This window comes from Pteropus vampyrus, unplaced genomic scaffold, assembly GCF_000151845.1.
Source record: "Pteropus vampyrus isolate Shadow unplaced genomic scaffold, Pvam_2.0 Scaffold139, whole genome shotgun sequence".
Lineage (NCBI taxonomy): Eukaryota > Metazoa > Chordata > Mammalia > Chiroptera > Pteropodidae > Pteropus > Pteropus vampyrus.
Genome location: NW_011888920.1, coordinates 4387581 through 4403051, shown reverse-complemented (window position 1 = coordinate 4403051; position 15471 = coordinate 4387581). Strand labels below are relative to the sequence as shown.

The window sequence follows — 15471 nt, the reverse complement described above, 5'->3', positions numbered from 1 at the left end:
AAGGAACAAAAAGAACAAACTAATCAAAAACAGACTCATGAATATAGAGGATAATCTGGTGATGGCCAGAGCGGAGGAAGATTAGGGAGCTAGGAGAACAGGGTGAAGGGTTAAAGAAGTACAAATTAGTAGTTGATAATGGTCACTGGGATGGGGAACACAGCATAGAGAATGCAGTCAGCATTAATGTATTGGCTAGGTGGAGAGCCAGAGGAGAGAAAAAGCAATTGGGGGATTGTTTTGTAAACTATATTAATGTCTATCTAACCAAAGTACTGTATACTTGAAACTAAAAAAAAAAAAAGTTATTGCAAGATTTAAGTACAAGTTTAACAGTATGTGGAACACAGCAAATGCCCAAAAAGTTATCATTAGTGATTATCATCACTATTTCCTGTTTCATAAATCTCTTTGGATGTTCGTTCTTCTACCCACCTCTGAAAGGACATACTTTTCTCCTCACTCTGTATTTTCTCAGTGGGATTTCATCCACTTCTATGTCTTCATCATGTTGAAATGCCCAAATCTATTTCATTTAATATCCAACTTCACTTTCGAGCTTCAAGAACCTTCTACATTTTCTGCCTTTATACGCACTACCCCTTCTGTGTAGAAGGCTCCTCCCATCCTTGTGGGCAATCTAACACTGCGAAGTTTCAGCACAAACTAAAAAATTATCCCAGGCTGACTTTCCACAGAACCTCATTCAGATCCTTGTACCATCACAGTTCTATCACGTTACCATTCGGAATTGTTAGTCTTTTTATTTATCTGTACCTGGTAAAAACAGCAGCGAACGCTCTCGAATGCCACCACAGGCAAGGATTATCACAAGGAAGACAGCACAGCGAGGTTACACAGCTGACAGAATTCCAACTCTGGAGAGCAGTGTGAGTCCAGAGCCGGTAATCTTAACCAGGCGACCGTAAGTTTAAGCCTCAACGGATGCTCGCTGATTAAAATTATTAGAGGGGAGTAAAACATGATTAGTCATGTAGTTAAAACGGGACGCGCAAGAGGGTTCAATTTAGGGCATTTAGAAAAAGGTTCATGGCTAAAACCGCTAGTGGCTCGGAGAGGCCGGGATAGATAGCGTGTAGAGAGGAGTAAAGGGCCGCTCGACAGCAGTGCGTAAGATTGGGCGCCTGAGGGCTAGGACAGAACGGCTCGGATACCACTAAATACCCCGACAGCACTGCTTCCGTGCCCCTACCGATGGACTCCGACAGCCAAAGCGTAATCTCTTCAAGTTGCAAGGATGCAACCCAAATTGCCGCTTCACCAGCCTCCGCCTGCGGCTACAGCCGCTCGATCCCGCTATTCACGCACTTTTCCCGCTTCCGGGTCAAATCCGGCGTGACCACGCAGCGCCCGTCTTGGGAGGAAGAAATTAACTGACCCGGCGCCCGGGCACCGTCTGCCCATGCGCGCCAACATCCCTGGTTCTTCGCTCCACGCACGCCCCCAAAATTTTGGGCTCCGCTGAAGACACGCGCCTGCGCCTTGCCCACCAATGGCGTGCGCCCTTGCGTTTGCTGCTTGCCCTCTGGCTCGCGCTCCTGGGCAAGCAGCCCACCTCCTCGCCTCCCTTTAATCCCACCTCTCCAAATATGAGGGCGGAAATGACGACAGTTCCAAAGAGAACGGAGGCGGGTTTCATTTCGGCGCCTTTCTTTCTCCCGCGGAAGCGATTGGCTGGCGTGGAACGAAAGAGGCGGGACAAATTGCCGCGGGTTCAGTGCCGCCAGTGGAACCGGGAGATGCGGCGCAGGAGCTGTCGCTGTGTTGGCTTTTTCTTGAGTCTTGTGTCTTATTGCGGTTCCTTCTGCGGCTTGGATCATGTTGTTACCCTCGGACGTAGCCCGGCTGGTATTGGGTAAGTTCGGACGCGGGAGGGAGGGATATTGGACCAGCTAAGCCGGGCCGAAGGACCTTTGGGACCGAAGGCTTTCCCAGGGTGGGGAAGCTTTAGGGTTTTGCCTCCCCACCTACAACTTCAGCCTGGCAGTGAGTCTTCTTCAGCCGGTGGTTCGGGGACTTTCGCCTCTTTGTGTGTGGATGCTTCTCTCCTCAGAGGCTGCGTGGCGAGGGGAGGACTGAAGAGAAGCTCGGGCTGGAACAACCGAGGCCCTGATTCGGAGGGCAAGTTGGGCCTGCACACTTAATTGGGACCCTTGAAGGAAGATTGTCTACGTGACGGACGGGCTACGTGTGTTTCAACCTTGGGCACACTTTTCCTTGTCAAGGCTGAGACCAAAGTAGGAAAAATAAGGACTTCCCCAGCCACCCAGCTTTGTAGAAAGACCTTCCTGACGCCCTTCTCATAAGTCGCCCTTCGAACTACGAATTTGGGGCAAATGGGTGTTCTTCCCTCTCTCTCCCCTCCCCCCGCAATAAGTCACCCAGTGTTGAGGTTCGAAATGCCAGTTGCATATTTTAAAAGAGCAGCAATTTCTATTTCGATTAGCAAAATATTTCACAGAGGAAATACGCCTTCCAGATGAATTTTCTTGTCCTGGTTAGTTTTTCCTCCTTTTGAAGAGGGTGAATTCCACGGCCAGTTGTCAGGGTATATCGTCTGTGTGGAAAACGGGTTTTGTTGTTGTTTGTCCCCTGAAAGAATAACGAGGATTGTACTGCTGGGAACGAGAACCGCATAAAGCTCAAAACTGGAGCCAATGATTTGCAGACATCGTTTGCGTTATCTTTGAAAGTAAATGCTAAACATCTGTGATGAAACTTACCGCAATATCCACAGCCATTACTACCATTGTTTTGTTTTAAAAAACCCATTTGTCTTTTTTTTTTTTTAAATACTCATTCTTGTCCAAAGAAATAGTGTTTGTGCACAGGCTGTTGATACACACATTTTACAGGAAATATTAGAGGGTAGTGGTTCCACCATCCATTTTTGGAAAAACTAATTTAATGGCTTGTTTAATATTTTGTTAATGTTTGGCTATTCTTTTGCCCACTTTATCAGAATTGAATATCAACAGTTAACCTACATCTGTATCTATGAGAAAAAGCTATCTCGTAATTGTTGTATTTATTAGGCTCACATGTAAACCAATTTAAAGTAGACTTTCAGTGTTCACGATAACGTTGACATACTTTTTTTCCTTCCATGCAGTGTTTGCTTAAGAATTTTTGAGTTTTAGCAGTTTGGTAATCCAGATATCCTTCAGTAACCACAGTCTTCAACAGTGTTTCTTAACTTCAGCACTGACATTTGCTGCCAGATAAATATTTATGGGGAACTGTCCTGTACACTGGAATGTTTAGCAGCATTCCTGTCCTCTATCTTTTAGATGCCAGTAGGACCCCACTCCTCACCCCTTACAGTTGTGACAATGAAAATGTTTCCTGATATTGCCACTATGTTCCCTGGAGGGCAAAATCACCCGCAGTTAAAGAACCACTCATCTTAAAAAAAGCAATATGTTTTTCTAACTGGAATAATTCATACCAACTTGTGAGTCTTTATTCTTCACAAACAGCGGCTATGCTTGACTTCCAAATTTTTCCCAATGGATAAAAACTCCAGAGTTGTTTCTTATCTAAACTAGTTTTGTCACTCACATTCCATTTTGATTGCTATATATCCTAGCAATATGCTTCCGATTACTTCTCTTTTGGATTTGTGTTATGGCTTCTCAATATGTAGTCTTCATCTTATTTACTGTTACAAAAATCTGCCTAATGCATTCATTCACACTATACCTATTTTCAAAGCTGAAACAATTATCCACTTACCAAGAATTTCAAGTTGTGCAAAAGAATATGTAATAAAAAAAAAATCTCCCCACATTCACTGCTCTTGCATTTTTTCATTTAGCATTATATATCTTGAAGCTCACATCAACACATAGAGGTCTATAATTCCAAAACTTAGTGGCTTTAAATATTAACAGTTTTATTTGCTCATGTTTCTTCTGTCAGCACCCTCTCCCCATCTTCATCCTTCTCTCTTGTCGGCCTCTTCATGATATTTTCTTGAGCAAATCTTTGAATGCCTAGTATGTTCCAGATACTGCCAAATGCTAAGAATAGAGAAGTAAACGCTTAAAGTTTACATAATTAGGATTTTTTTTACCCTTGCACATACACACACATCGAACATTTCACTTTTACCCCACCTCACATTCTAATACTGTCATCCTTTGATAAGTTAAATTTATTCAAAGAACAGTGAATTTCACATAGTTGCTCTACTTCCTCACCTACCTTTCCTTCTTCAGCATACTACACTGACTTGTATCTCACTACTCAAACAGCTCTTGCTATTCAGCTATAACCAGCTGTTAACTTTCTGGAATTTCGTTAAATATTGCACAGGCCAAAATACATCAAAGTTGCTTATTGCCACTGGGCCACTAGTGCCCTGTGGAACTGATCCTGTGTGCCTCTCCATCTCAACTTCTCAACATCTATGCTGTGCTCCAGGTATAAGAAACTACTTGCAGTTTCTCCAAATATTCCTATCTATTCTCTTCCTTCTGCAGTATTTTTCTAGTATACTTATTTTCAAGGTTCAGATTTAATATAATCTCTGAAACCTCTTTTAGCAGGTACAATTAGTGTTTTTTCCTTTAATGTTCCCATACCATTGAACATTACTTCTGTTATACCCTTACCATGTTCTATTGTAACTTGTTTACTTTTTGTGTGTGTGGAAAATATACACAAAATTTAAACATTTTACAATTTTTAAGTATACAGTTCTGTTGTATTAAGTTTATTTACATTGTTCTGTAACCATCACCATCATCCTCCTCTAGAACTTTTCATCTTCCCAAACTGAAACTTATCTTTTTATCTTATTCAGTATTCTTAATCTGAATTAATAGACAGGCTTCAAGAATTCTGGGCTCCCCAAAACTATAAAGGTTTATGTGCATTTGGGGCCATTTTTATGGATCAAGTGTTTAGAACTTTCTTTAAATTCCTAAATAGGTTGGTTTGTTTCTGCATGAGTTAGCGTCCATTCAGGAAAACAAACCAATCTGAGTATTTAACGTGGAGAGATTTACTGAAGGAATTGGTTACACTGATGATGGAAAAGCTAAGAAGACAAACAGCTTAAGCCAATTCAGAAGGTAGCAATAGCTGAAAGTCACTAAGGTAGTCAGAAGGACAGAAGAGATGAGGCAACCCAGAAGCTGGATTCACTCTGGAATATGGAAGGTAGGTTTATCTGGTGAGAGAACAGTAGTCATAGAGATTCTACCAAGGCAGAAAAGGAATGAGAGGAAAAAAAAATGTGGCTTCTTCCAACTGCCCTCCAGTCTCACACTGGTCCCTCCCATTTATTGAACCCAGCCAGAAGCCAGCTGACCTGGAGCCTAGGAAACATTGCCTGTATGGGGTCAGGTTTCCTGTCATATAGTACAGAGTTGGAGAAAGGCAGAGAATAGATTCAAAGGCAAACAGAACCGGGACTGGCACACCCCCAAAAGGTCAAGAGCCACTGTTTCTATTCACCTTTATATCACCAAGACATTATAGATATTTAATAAATACAAAAGTGCAGCTGTGATCATGACATTCTCCTTTGTCTACTGAATACCTCTCATTCAGATTCTATTTATTCATGTTATTCATGATAATATGTCATTGCTGACATAACTTTTTATGATCCTTACCCAGTCTATATTTTTATATTAGTTTTAGACATATAGTGCAATGGCTAGACATTTATATAATTTATGAAGTGATCCCCCAATTACTCTAGCATCCATTTAGCACTACACACAGCCATTAACAATAATATTGGCTATATTCCCTATGCTTTACTCTATCCCCTTGACTGTTTTGTAACTACTAATTTGTCCATCTTCATCCTTTCACCTTTTTCACCCAGCCCTGCAACCTACCTCCCCTTTGGCAACCACCAGTTCTCTGTATCTGTGAGTATGTTTTCATTTAGTTCTTTAGATTCTGCATATGAGTGAAATCATATGGTATTTATCTTTCTCTCTGACTTATCTCACTCAGCATTATACCTTCTAGGTCCATCCATGTTGTTGCAAATGGTAAGATTTTTTTATGGCCAAGTAATCTATTATATATGTACCACATCTTCTTTATTCAGTTGTTTGTGGATGGTGCTTAGGTTGCTTCCACATCTTGGCTATTGTGAATAGCGCTGCCATGAACATAGGAGTGCATAGATCTTTACGAAACTAGTGTTTTGGTTTTTTTGGATAAATCGAAGTGGAATTGCGAGGTCAAAAGGTAGTTCTATCTTTAATTTTTTGAGGAACCTCCAGACTGTTTTTCATAGTAGCCGTACCAGTTTGCAATCCCAGCAACAGTGTATGATGGTTCCCTTTTCTCCACATCCTTGCCAACACATCTCGTTTTTTAATTTATTGATGATAGCCATTCCGACAAATGTGAGGTGATATCTCGTGGTTTTCATTGGCATTTCTCTGATGATTAGTGACGTTGAGCATCTTTTCATATCTACTGGACATCTGTATTTCCTCTTTGGAGAAATACCTGTTAAGGTCTTCTACCCATTTATTCTTAGCCATTCTGTCTTTTTTAGTTGTATCTCCACCTATTCTGGCATATACATTGTGCTTCATCCAAACTGGGCATGTTCCCCAAACATGCTCTTTATATATGCTTTTTATCCGCTTCTTTGGAATTCCTCAACCATCCTTCAAGGCTCTTCCTTGAAATGCTGCATAATTTTCTCCAAGTCCGGTAATACTTTTCTAGTCTCTACCCTCTCCTGAAGTAAGTCCTAGTGTCTTACCACCTTTGCTTTGTCTTAGTTATTTGTGTGTAGTATATCTTCTGTGTCCTAGTAGATCATAACTTCTTTATAGACAGAGACTTTGTTATTTGTGGATCTAGTAATATAAGGCACCGTAAGTTAAGTCTTCCCAAGAAGTATTTATATTTTTTAGGATCATTAAACCACTGATTTTTCTGGGGGATTATTAGATTATGTGAAGATATTCTCAGGTCAGAGGATTTGCTATCTCTTGCTTTCTTAATCAGGCACCTCTCTTTTTATCTTTATAAATAGGAAGAAGAGAAGCCAGACTCTTGGCACCCTAGTTCCTAAAATTTGAATACCCTTGATATAGTTAGAATTTTTATCTTTCTCTTTTTCAGTTATGTTTCCCCTTCAGTGTATTTCGTTACTCATTACTACAGCCACTGAAAAGCAGGCAGAAGGCAGTATTGAGAAAAAGGAAACCCTGGCATACTTTCTTACCTATTTGAATGTCTTTGTCAGAAGTTTACACAAACGATAGTTATTTTAAAGTTAATTTTAGGAATAAAAAGGAGAAACAACTAATGTTAATTGAAGAGTAATTATTTGTATTATTGTAATAAGAGAAAATTGGTCCCTAGTTTGTATTTTCATTGTAACATTTGAGATTTAGAATAATTTGTACAGAAAATTTCCCCTATTATGGTTGAGGATTGGTTACAATCAGGGCTTAATGATAAATAAGCTTTTTGTAGGCAAATAACTGGTTATATAATGATAAATGAACATGAATGTAGTCAATTATTGCTTTACCACATTATTTTGGAACTTCTGGGGCAAAGGTAAAGCAAAATAAGTTTAATCTAAAATGGCAACTCTAGATTGCCTAAAGTGAGGCATGTTTTTAAGAGCAGAAGTTATATATCTCATATATTGTTATTTTTAGATGTAGTATAACTTTTAAACACTTGTTTTAGAAGTAATCTAGCCACTTAACAGTCATTTCTCAAGTGTCTATGAAAGTATAATGTCTTTTGATAAGCATAAACTATATAATCTGTGATGATTTCTTTCCTAGGGGATGCTAACACAAATAGCCATATTTTCTTAGAAAGGTTAACTGCATATCACTACATTTCGTCTAGGGAAGTGTTCTCAACCTTTATTTCATTATCACACCCTTAAGGAATATTTTTAAACATTTTTTTCCCTAATCACCCCTCCCACATGAAATTTAAATATCACAAATGTGCGGTTTATATATTGTATGTATATCTGTGATTTATGCATAAAAAGAGTGATATTTTCTTTGTTCTACTGCCTTCCCAGTACCAATTTTCACCCCCTTGAGTGAAATTTTTGAGAATGCTTGGTCTAGAGAAAATCAAATCTACTTTAAGGAATTAGATTTCATACCACTGTCTGTTAGAAACTCCTAGTGGTTATAAAAACTCTGTACCATGTGGTTATAAAAACTCTGTGCTTTCAAAATTCTGTACCATGAATAGAACCTATTTATCTGAGGTCTTCAACGTAAATCTTGAAGCACATATAGAAAAAGCTCCAACTGCCCTGATACCAGGATGACTGATGGTTTATACATATTTTAAATTTCTATATTCATGAAATACTAGTAGCAGCTGACTTATTCCAAATAACATAACTCAGAAAGTCAGCCATCTTAAAAATGATTTCTTTTTACCTGGCTTTAATTTTACAGTTTTATGCTAGGTTTTTTATTTGTGAAAAATTAAAAAAAAAATAGCAATCTATATCCATTTAATTTCACGACTGAGGTGATTTCACATTGTCAGTGACGGGGATATTGAAGTAGTAGTATCTGAGATTTAAAAAAAAAAGGTTTCTTCTCATTTCTGAATGCTTTCCCATGCTCCAAAGGACAGCGTCTTTGGTTTTTTTATTTTTACATTTGTTTGTTTCTCCCTATAGCATTAGTTAGAAAGAGGTTGGAAAACTCATCAGCCAAAGGTAGAAAGTTGTGAGTTGGTTCCCAAATCCCAGCTTGGGCATTGCCTAAAAACAGGAGACAATTTCCTTGCTCTTTCCTTTTTATAGCCTTATTTATTGACTCTGTGGGCCCATTCATTTGTTTTTCGACTTGTAGGACTTGGTCAAAGATAGGGTTTCAGGTGAAAAGAGTAGAACCTTAAAATTTTTAAGTTGGAAGAAACCTTAGAAATAATTGCTTTAGTACAGCAGGTCCTCAAATAACATTTCATTCAGTGTTGATGGATGCCAGCTCATCAACTTAACTCTTGTTTATATCACTCAGCCTGTGGTAAAATTTGTTTCATTATACGTCATTTTGCTTAGTCACAGACAGAACCTATCAACAATGTTAAGTGAAGGCTTACTGTAGTTAATAGTTATTGACTAGTGTACCACCACTGAGCTAAGTATACTATGAAGGCAATATAAGGGAATCTAGTATCTGGTGATTGGAATATGGTACATAGTGAAAGAACTTAAAAAAAAAAAAAATTCTAGTAATAGAAACACTAGACCCGAGGAATGAGTCACAAATAGCTAGGCTAGGAAAAAATAAAGCTTCCCAAGCAAAAGGAGTAGAGTATACAGTGCCTTGAAATAAGAGCATTCATTTATTTGCAGAATTGAAAGACCACATTGGCTAGGAGATATGGAATAACAAGACATAAGACTAAAGAAATTAGGCTGCAAAACAAGTAGAACCTCATTACATGTTAAGAATTTAGGATTATGTTTTTTTCGTTGAGATAGAATTCATATACCACAAAGTGTAAAATTCAGTAATTCTTAGTATATTCACAATTTTGTGCAGTTATCACCACTACCTTAATTCCAGAACATTTCCATTACCCCAAAAAGAAACCCTGTGCCTGTTAACAGTTACTCAGTTGCCCACTTTCCTCATCCTCTAGCAACCTACCTTCTGTCTCTGTGGATTTACCTATTCTGGACATTCCATGTGAATGGGATTATACAACATGTGGCCTTTTGTGTCTGACTTGAACTTAACGGTTTTCAGGAATCATCCATGTTATTATAGCAAGTGTACTTAGTAAACTTTTTATGCCTGAATAATGTTCCATTGTATAGCTATATTAGTTTGTTTTTCCATTCACTGATGGACTTTTGGGTTGTTACCACTTGTGGGCTATTACAAAAAATGCTGCTATGACCATTCATGTACAAGTTTTTGGACATGATTTTAATGCTCTTAGATATATACATAGGAATGGACTTTCTTGGTTATATGGTAATTCTATGTTTAATATTTTTGAGAACTCAGCCAAGTGGTTTTCCAAAGTGATTGCACCATTTTTATGTTCCTACCAGCAATATATGAGGTTTCCAGATTCTCTACATTTTTGCAATGCAAACAGTCCCTGACTCATGATGGTTCCATTTACAATTTTCAACTTTATAATGGTGCAAAAGTGATAGACATTCAGTGGAAACTGTACTTAGATCTCGATCTTTTCCCTGGCTAGCAATATTCAGTGTGGTACTCTCTTGCTATGCTGAGCAGCAGCAGTGAACTGCAGCTCCCAGTTAACGTGATCATGGCATGCAGGTAGAAAACTGATAGTCTACAGTGTACCCTGATTTTTTTGGTTGTCGTGTCTTCACATCCCATTATGTCTATGGAACACCCTGTATCTCCTTCTGGTGAGAAAGGATGGCAATTACTCTTGAGCTGAAACTCCAAGGTGATTGCCCAACTGTAGTCTAATGTAAGTGTTCTGAGCATGTTTAAGGTAGGCTATGGTAAGCTATGATATTTGATAGGTTAGGTGTATTAAATGCATTTTCAACTTCAATTTTCAACTCATATTGGGATTATGTGGACACAACCCTATCGTAAGTCGAGGAGTATATGTATTTACTGCTGTCTGTCTTTTAATTCTACCTATCTTAGTGGGTATGAATTGGTTATATCTCATTATGGTTTTGCTTTTACATTTTCCTAATGACTGATGAAGTCGAGCCTCTTTTCATGTGCTTATTAGGAGTTTGTATATCTTCTTTGGAGAAAGGTCTGTTTAAATCTTTTGTCCATTTTTTAATTGGGTTGTGTTTTATTGCCTTGTAAGTCTTTTACATAGTCTAGATTCTAGTCCATATCAGATAAATGATTTGCAAATATTTTCTTCTATTTCGTTTGCTGGTTGTCTTTTTACTTTCTAGTTAGTATCCTCAGGAGCACAAAAGTTTTTAATTTTCTGTTTTTCCTTTGGTTGCTTGTTCTTCACATGTCGTATCTGAGAAACCATTGCCTGATCCAAGGTCAAAAAGAAAGATTTACAACCTTTGTTTTTTTCCTAAGAGTTTTATAGTTTTAGCTCTTAAATTCATTTTGTGTTCATTTTTGTATTTGGTGTGAGGTAAGGATCATTCTTTTGCTTGTGGATATCTAGTTGTCCCAGCACCAATTGTTGAAACTACTATACTTTTTCTCAGTTAACTCACTTGGCACTCTGAAAATCAATTGACCGTAAATGTCTGCACAATTCATTCTGTTCCATTGATCTACATGTCTGTCCTTATGCCAGTAACACATTGCCTAGATTTACTTTAGCTTTGTGGTATGTTTTGGAATGGGTGTGAGCCCTCCAACTTTTTTATTTTCGAGATTGTTCGGTTACTCTGGGTCCTATGTCTTTCTGCATAAATTTTAGGATCAGTTTGTTAATTTCTGCACAAAAGGTAGATTTTGATAGGGAGTGTGTTAACTGTGTAGATCAACTTTGGGAGTGCTGACATCTTACTAGTATTAACTGTTCTGACCCATGAACACAGGATATCTTTCCACTTAGTCTTCTTTAACATCTTTCAGTGTTGCTTCCCAGTTTTTAGTGTGGTCATACTTTTGTTTAACTTATTCCTAAGTATTTTCTTCTTTTTGGTGCTATTGTAAGTGGAATTGTTTTCTTAATTTCATTTTTGAATTTTTCATTGCACGTGTGTATAGAAATAAAAGTTATTTTTCATATTCATCTTGCAGCTTCGCTGACATCCTTTATTTGCTTTAATAGTTTTTCTGTGTGTGTGTGGATAGATTTCTTAAAATTTTTTATATAGAATATCATATCATCTGCAAGTAGTTATTTAACTCTTTCTTCTCTTCCAGTCTGGATGCTTTTTATTTCATTTTCTTAATTGCCCTGGCTAGAACTTGCAGCACCATGATGCATAGACGTGGCAAGAGCAGACATCCCTATCTTGTCCCTGATCCTGTGGGAAAAGCTTTGAGTCTTTCACCATTGAATATGATGTTAGTTGTGAGATTTTCATAGATGCTTTTTCTGGGTTAAAGAAATTCCTTTCTACTCCCGGTGATTTTATCATGAAAAGGTGCTGGAGTTTGTCAAGTGGTTTTTCTGCATCTATTGAGATAACAATGTGGTTTCTTATTAATATAGTATTTTACATTGATTTTTGTTTTATTGAACCAACTTTGCATTACTGGCACAATCTCACTGGTCATGCTATATAATCATTCATCTCTATTATAAACAAGTGTTACTGGATTTTGTTTGCTAGTGTTTTGTTGAGAATTATTACATCTACTTTTTCATAAGTTTGTGTGTAGTTTTCTTGTGATGTCTTGGGTTATTTTTTGATGTCTCTGGTTTTAGTATTGGGTTATTATTGGGTTCAGATATGTTAAGGGAGGTCTCTACTCGGTTTTTTCTTTCTTTGAAGAGTTTGTAAAAGATTGGTGTTGATTCTTTCAGTGTTTGGTAGAATTCACCAATGAGGCCACTTGATTCTAGGCCTTTCTTTATAGAAAGTTTTTTTTTTATTACAGTTCAATCTTGATTTAGCTCTCTTCAGATTTTCTATTCTTGACTCAGTTTAATTATTTTGTGTTTTTCTAGGAATTATCCACTTTACCTAGGCTCACTAAATTATTGGCATATAGCTAGCTGTTCATGGTATTTCTTTCAATCAAATATATTTCTGAAAGGTCGATAGTATTATTGTTTCTTCTTTCATTTCCTGTCTAGTAATTTGTCTTCTCTCTTATATCCTTGTCCAGTCTAGCTAAATATTTGTCAATTTTGTTGACCTTTTCAGAGAACCAACATTTGGTTTTATTGATTTTTCTCTTTTATTTTTTGTCTCCTCTAGTAATTATTATCTCCTTCTGCTTTTGGGTTTAGTATGATCTTTTTCTAGTTTCTTAAAGTAGAAGGACAGGTTATCGATTTGAGATCTTTTCATCTTTTTAATACGAGTATATACAGATGTAAATATATCATTAAGCACTGCTTTAGCTGCAGCCCATACAGTTTGGTTTGATATGTTGTGTTTTTGTTTTCATTTATCTCAATATTTTTTCTGCTTTCCTTGTGATTTCTTTGACCCCTTGGTTATTTAAGAACATGGTGTTTAATTTCCACATATTTCTGAATTTCCTACATTTTCTATTATTATTGATTTCTAATTTCATTCCAATGTGGTCGAAGCATATACTCTATACGATTTCAGTCTTTTTAAATTTTTCGAGACTTGTTTTATGTCTGAATAATGATTTATCCTGGAAAATGTTTATGTGCACTTGAGAAGAATGTATTCTCTTTTTGAGTAGAAGATACCATAGACTATAGATATCCATTTGGTCTGGTTGGACTAAAGTATTCAAGTCTTCTGTTTCCTTGATCTTCTCTTTAGTTCTCTATTATTCAAAGTATAATACTGAAGTCTATAACTTTAATTGTTGAATTGTTTATTTCTCCCTTCACTCTCAATTTCTGCTTGATGTTTTGAGGGCCTCTGTTCTTAGGTGCATATCTGCTTGTAATTCTTATCTTTTTGATTTTTTGAACTTTTTATTGACATCTTTCTAACAATGTTCTTCTTAACATATACTTTGTCCAATATTGGTATAACCTCTCCAGTTCTCATTTGGTTACTGTCTGGATGCCATGTTTTATTCCATCCTTTTATGTTCAGCCTGTTTGTGTCTTTGACTCTAAAGTGTTTTTATTGTGGAGAGCATATAATTAGATCATGTGTTTTATCTGTTCTGTGAGTCTCTACCTTTTGAGTGTTTAATATATTATCGTTTCATGTAATTATTGATAAGGTGTGGATTTTGCCATTTAGTTTTTTGTAGTCTATATATCTGTTGACTTCTTTGTTCTAATCCTCTATTACTGCCTTTTTGTGTTAAATATTTTCCAATTACTATTTTAATTCCATTATTTTCTTTATATTTTTTATATTTGAATTATTTTCATAGTGATAGCTGAAAGATTAGAATTAACTTAAAACAATCTTTTTTTGGATTACTACCAACTTAATTTGAATACTATATAAAAATTTTGCTCCTATATAACTTCATTGTCTTCCCCCTCCTTTTAGCTGTTAAGGTCATATAAATTACATCTTTATACATCGTATGCCCATCAACTCAGATTTATAATTATTGCCGTATGTAATTGTATTTTAAAAGAGAGAAAACTACAAAAACCATTTCTACTGTTTTATGATTACCTGTGTAATTACCTTTACCAATGTTCTTTTCTTTTCTTTTTAATATGGATTTGATTTACTATCTAGTCTCTTCATTTTAGCCCAAATAACTCCCTTTAGTCTTTCTTACTGGGCAAGTTGGCTAGCAACAAATTCTGTTGTTTTTTTTTTTAAATCTAAGAGTATCTTAATTTCTTCATTTTGAAGGAGTTTTGCTAGATATAGAATTCTTGGTTAACTCTTCTTCTGTCAGCACTTTGAATATGGTTCCCGTGGTTTCTAATGAAAAGTCAGCTGTTAATCCTTTGTATGTGAGGATGCCTTGTATATGATGAGCTGTTTCTCTCCTTCTCTTCCAAGATTCTCTTTTTTGTCTTGACAGTTTGGTTATGATGTGTCTAGGTATGGCTCTCTTTGAGTTTATCCTACATGCAGTTTGTTGAGCTTTCAGGATAAGTAGATTAATGTGTTTCCTAACATTTTGGATGTTCTTGGACATTTTTTCTTCATATATTCTTCTGTCCTTTTCTGTTTTTCCTCTCCTGGGCCTCCCGTTATGCTTATATTGGCACAATTGATAGTGTCCCACAGGTCTATGAGACTGTTCACTTTTTGTGATTTTTGTTTGTTTGTTTCTGTTCCTCATACTGGATAATCGTGTTTGTCCAAGTTCAGGTTCACTGATTCTTTCATCTGCTTCCTCAAATATGCTCTTGAGCTCCCTCTAGTTAATTTTTCATTTCAGTTATTACACTTTTCACCTCCAGAATTTCTACTTGTTTTTTTTCCTTATAATTGTTCTTTCTTTTTTCTTTTTTGTCATATTTTTTATTTTTCAATTACAGTTAATACAATATTATGTTAGTTTTAGGTGTACATCATAGTGATTACACATTTATATAACTTATGAAGTAATCACTGATAAATCTAGTACCAATCTGATACCATAAGTAGTTATTACAGTATTATTGACTATATTCCTTATGCTGCACTTCACATCCCCATGACTTTTTTGTAACTGCCAGTTTATACTTCCTAATCTCTTCCCCTTTTTAACCCATCCTTTCACCACCCCCTCCCCCCCAATCTGGCAACCATTGAAATGTTCTCTGTAACTGAGTCTGTTTCTGTTGGTTGTTCGTTTATTTATTTATTTTTTTTACTTTTTTTCTTTCAGTTTCCTTTTTTTATTAAATTTATTAGGTTAACATTGGTTAATACGATTATATAATTTTTACATGTACATTATAATT

General features: G+C 36.6%; 2 protein-coding genes across 9 annotated transcripts in view; one reads left to right on the top strand and one right to left on the bottom strand.

The window, feature by feature from the left end:
• Positions 1 to 1604, bottom strand: part of ATM (ATM serine/threonine kinase) — a 122508-nt gene extending 120904 nt beyond the window's left edge. For 2 of the 7 annotated variants that reach the window (XR_002782281.1, XR_002782282.1), the window contains exons 1-2: positions 1214 to 1604; positions 778 to 952 (exon numbers count right to left, since the gene is read on the bottom strand). The gene's annotated coding sequence lies outside the window, so the exon portion shown is untranslated. The remainder of the gene's footprint in view (positions 1 to 777; positions 953 to 1213) is intronic. The other 5 variants (XM_011368151.2, XM_011368154.2, XM_023535391.1 and 2 more) reach the window with 4 other exon arrangements.
• Positions 1605 to 1713: 109 nt separating this feature from the next.
• Positions 1714 to 15471, top strand: part of LOC105297462 (protein NPAT) — a 52186-nt gene continuing 38428 nt past the window's right edge. Inside the window, exon 1 of one of the 2 annotated variants that reach the window (XM_011368149.2) lies at positions 1714 to 1876. In XM_011368149.2, coding sequence (XP_011366451.1) covers positions 1840 to 1876 — 37 coding nt within the window. In that variant the 5' untranslated portion in view covers positions 1714 to 1839. The remainder of the gene's footprint in view (positions 1877 to 15471) is intronic. The other variant, XM_011368150.2, reaches the window with a different exon arrangement.